At 38.0% G+C, this 4768-nt stretch overlaps 1 protein-coding gene across 2 annotated transcripts in view; it reads right to left on the reverse strand.

Annotated features, from left to right (window-relative positions):
- The window catches only part of Rgs20 (regulator of G protein signaling 20), a 139725-nt gene extending 135704 nt beyond the window's left edge, over positions 1-4021 (reverse strand). For both annotated transcript variants that reach the window (XM_031366755.1, XM_031366752.1), the window contains exon 1: positions 3713-4021. In XM_031366755.1, coding sequence (XP_031222615.1) covers positions 3713-3880 — 168 coding nt within the window. In that variant the 5' untranslated portion in view covers positions 3881-4021. The remainder of the gene's footprint in view (positions 1-3712) is intronic.
- Between the last annotated feature and the right edge of the window lie 747 nt (positions 4022-4768).

Here is a 4768-nt window from a genome sequence, read left to right on the forward strand (position 1 = left end):
CAGGCTGGCCTCGAACTCAGAAATCTGCCTGCCTCTGCCTCCCAAGTGGTGGGATTAAAGGCGTGCGCTATTTTGCAGTTTTAAATAAAGCATTTATATATTCCTGATACTGGGTGTAAGGTCCATATACCAGTGTCCTGCTTTCAGCTTAAGTCACTGAAACATTGCTATTATTCCCATGTCACCAGATGAGAAGTTCGAATTTGCTTTTCTGTGGAGAGAATGATTGTGTACTAAGAAGAGAGCTCTTCAACCATGCAACAATCTTTGTGTAATAAGCTTTTGCTTATAGGTTTAGAAATAAAAGTTGCTTCTTTCTGGCTACTTCCAATATTTTAAGATGTGATGTCCTGATGTACTACAGTCTGTTCCCACACTCATTTTTGAAGTAATTTTGGAATATTACAAATAAAGCTGCTGTAGAATTGTGCATGATATGTATGAATGTGGTTTTCCATCGCCTCATTTACTTATAGTTCTTTACATAGGATTGAGGCCTCATAGGCTCTTCTCTGTCCAGTCTGGTATGCTCATTGGTATCCTTGTTCAGCTCACATTTTGGCAATTATGTTGATGAGACTTTAGGGAGGAGTCTATTAATATTACTAACAGATACAATCTCACAGCAAACTCCCTGATCCTCTGGCTCTTACAATCTGTCTACCTTCTCTTCCAAAATGTTCTGTGAGTATGCAAACACAAAGGTTTATAGACTGTTGATAAGGATTCTTTGTTTGGGTTCATAGTTTTCCAATGCTATCTGGTACAGTGGGGAAGGTATGATGAAGTCTCCCCTGGCAGGGGCAGGCTGCTTGATTTTATATTTGAGTAGGTCAGGATGCAGAAAAAAGAGAATGCTGGCACTCAGCTACTCAGCTGGCCTTCTCTTATCTTCTCTCCTCTCCTCTCCTCTCCTCTCCTCTTCTCTTCTTTTCTCTTCTCTTCCCTTCCCTTTCCATTCCCTTTCTTTCTCTCTTTCTTTCTTCTTCCTTCCTTCCTTCCTTCCTTCCTTTCCTTAAAGCTTTTGCAGTCATTTTACCCCGATTGATTGTGTGATGACTTGAAATAAAATGGCCCCTATAAGTACATAGGAAGTGGCACTATTAGGAGATGTAGCCTTGTTGGAGAAAGTGAGTCACTGTGAGGGTGGGCTTTAAGGTCTCATATGCTTAAGTTATTCCCAATATGTCTCACAGTCTCCTTCTGCTGCCTGCAGATCAAGATGTAGAGCTCTTTGCTCCTTCCCCAGAACCATGTCCACCTGCATGCCACCATGCATCTTTCCACAATGACAATGGACTAAACCTTTGAAACCATAGCCCAGCCCCAATTAAATGTTTTCCTTTATAAGAGTTGTAGTCATGGTGTCTCTTCACAGCAATAAAACCCTCACTAAAACAAATGATAACCTATCCTTCATTGTTTTACCTCCTTACTGATTTGAAAGAGTGTAATCACATATATATCCTATATTAGTTTTGAACTACCTAGGACCAACAGAATGCAGTGGTTCCAGAATGTTGTGTGAAAGTATCCCGGTTATTCTTAAATTTCTGGGCATTCTATTTTCATGTGACACACATCTAAAACTTTAATAGAATACACACATAAATAAAGTATATATCTGTATTATATACTAATGTAAAGTTGTACATATATCCAACTGTATATATCTGTATTATATAGTTATATAAAGTTGTACACATATCCAACTGCATGTATAGTTGGCTTTCTTTATCTAAGGGTTCCATATCCTCCAGATCTGCATACTTGGATTTAAACAAGCACACACTGAGAATTATATACATATGTATTCTATAAATAGTATATATATTAAATCACATCTATACTGAACATGCACAGATTTTTTCTTGTTATTTCTAAATAATTTAGAATAATAACTATTTGAACAATGTTTTTATTTTATTATAAATTGTATTAACTTAATTATTTAATAAGTATATTAAATTATTTTATCATAAGTAATCTAGATATGATTTTAAATGTATAAGAGGATGTGTATACATGGTGCTAATACTACCCCATTTATATAATGAACTTTGAGCACCTGATAGTTTTTGTATTATCTGATCCCTATAACTAATCTCCCTGAATACACATGGAAAAACACACATAGACACACATACACACAGACACACATGCTTTTGTTGTCTACTTATAAAGAATATTGTCTAATTTTTAGTTTGTAGAAATCCTTTTTTGACTATTATTAACTTTTTAGATACTTGCTAATCAAGATCTCCTGGTTGGTGAGTTATTAAGTAGAGAAAAAAGAAGGCACAAAACTGGAGCTGAGTGTGGATCTGGGAGGAGTTGATAATTAACATACTAAAAATAAGTAAGGATCTCCTAGCCATGGCACCTTTCATTTTAGTTTCAGTTTAGTGGTTTGATGCTTAGCTGGCTGTGTGGTACACATTTTTAACTACAGTACTCAGGAAATTAAGGAAGGAAGATTTTGAGTTTGAGGCCAATTTTAACAACACAGTGAAACTCTGAGAACTTTAAGAATGAGCAGCTAATCAGATGAAGCCCTGTACATAGTTGAGGACAATGATTGGAGTGGCAGAAATGTATTATCTGCTCATACATCAGAAAATTAAAATTATTTCTACGGAAAAAAGACTCACAATAAATGTATTTTCGTTTTCTTTTAACCATTCTTCTGCTCGTGCCAATTAGATGAAATAACATTTGCTTGTGCCAATTCGATGAAATAACATCAAAGGACAGGTCTAGAGAATTAAATGCAGAGTCTAACATATAATGATCGTTATCAGGAGATAAGCCATGGCCGAGGAACAACTGCAGTTTTCAGTGCTAATTAACTTACTTGGACAGGTTTTCTGTGGTCTGGTTTTGCATTATTTATTTCTGAGTTCTGCCAATTATTTCTTTAGTATGGACACAAGTCCGTTCCTCTCCATACCAGTAACCTTTTAAGAGATACTTCTATTAATAGTTAAGAGGATTTGCCGACTTACTCTGTACACTCTGAAAAAAACATACAACACTAAATAGGAGAAATGTCACTCTGGAAAGTAAAATTGACTAATGGCAGAAACCCACACTTGGGAAACTCACTTTAGGAAGCTATATATTTAAAAAACAGCACCTCTTAGGTCTTTAATGTTCATGTTCTTATAAAAGTTTATCATTATTTTATAGCAATATTTTTAGAAAGAAGTCTATATTTTCTTCCATAATTACTTAGCATAAAATATTTATATCAGAGAAAAACATTCAAGAACTAGCAGCAATAGCTAAAGAAACTAACTATGTAGGTTTTCTGCTTTTTTAAAAAAAATGTCACCTAAGAACAAACAGCCAAAAGTATGGGAACGTAGCTCAGTGACTGAGTATCTGCTTATCATGCCTGAAGCCACGGCTCCAGTCTCAAGCACAAAAGCATAACAAATAACAAAAAACCCACAAACCACTAAAACCAAAACACAAACAAAAAAAGCGGTGGTGAAACAGAGCTGTTTAAGATGGAGAAACTGTTTAGGACGGAGAGCATGTTAGGATGGAGAGAGTTTTCAAATTTTTAGGTTTCCCGTAAATTATTCCAGAAATATTCTTGACAAATCATCAATACTCTACCGTGATAAAACTGGCTACTGGCTTTATATTCTTCTGGGATTAACCTTTACCCTGCCAAAGACTGCGGGTATTGTGAAGATCATCTTACCTTGACACCAGTCACAGCCTGAGAGACCTCTTCATTTTCTGTGTCCTGGTGAATACTGGGATTGTAATCTTTCTCTGCTCTGAGGAGGGGTCGTAATCGAGCCCGTGCAGCCTGCCTGGAAAGATACTCCTCCAGGTACCCTTGGTTTTCTTGGGAAAGGCTGGGCATGTTTTCCTAATAAATGTCCCACAGGAATCTTGTCATCTGGTTTTACCAACACCCGTGGATCCTTTCTGCTCTTTGGCTGGCTAATGCTGGCCCATGTCTGAGTCTGCTGGGGACCTCTTACAAAGTTACTCAGAGCAAACCCAAAGGCTGATCCTTTCTGTGGATCAGTAGTAGCTTATCCACCTATCTTAGAGGTCTGTTCCAGATAGAGCTGCTCGCTGAGTGTGTATGCCAAGACTGCCCTCTGTAGGTGAGTAAAGAAAGTTTCTTCTTTATAAGCCACTCGGCTGTAGCACTGTGTCTCAAGTTAGAACATGCTGCATGAATGACAAACGAATGTGTAGTGAAAGCCATATGAGGGGACCTTTGAGACAGCTCCCCATCTATTCATGGTACCCTTCTGATTTTGCCTCATGCCTTTGTGCCTTTATGAGAGCAAAGCCCTCCAGAGCTTCGTGAAAGCAATGGTGCTTCTGTTCCGTGGTGTGTCAGTCAGCCACTGTTCCGTGGTTTGTCAGTATAGGGAAGGAACTGTTTGGCGGCCGTGTCCACAGGCAGGGAAACACTAAAGATTTAGACGAGGAAGCAACTAGGCCTGAATTGCTGACTGTGGATATTCCTGGAGAACAGGAAGCAACGAACTGACTGTATCCTACCTATGTCCAAAGAACTTGGCTGAGTAGTAGTTAGTCCTGAGGCTGAACAATAATTAGTCCTTGACTCTTGGCCATGTTATAGTATCAACCACATGTAAGATGAGTTTTTCCCATTTCAAGTAACCCAATTTAGAATGTTTCTCTCAGACATGCCAAGGGGTTCATCTATGTGATTCTAAATCGTGTCAGACTGAGAATGTCACCATCGTACAGCTGTCCTTGTACTTTTCAT

The sequence above is a fragment of the Mastomys coucha genome, unplaced genomic scaffold (assembly GCF_008632895.1).
Source record: "Mastomys coucha isolate ucsf_1 unplaced genomic scaffold, UCSF_Mcou_1 pScaffold14, whole genome shotgun sequence".
Taxonomy (NCBI): domain Eukaryota; kingdom Metazoa; phylum Chordata; class Mammalia; order Rodentia; family Muridae; genus Mastomys; species Mastomys coucha.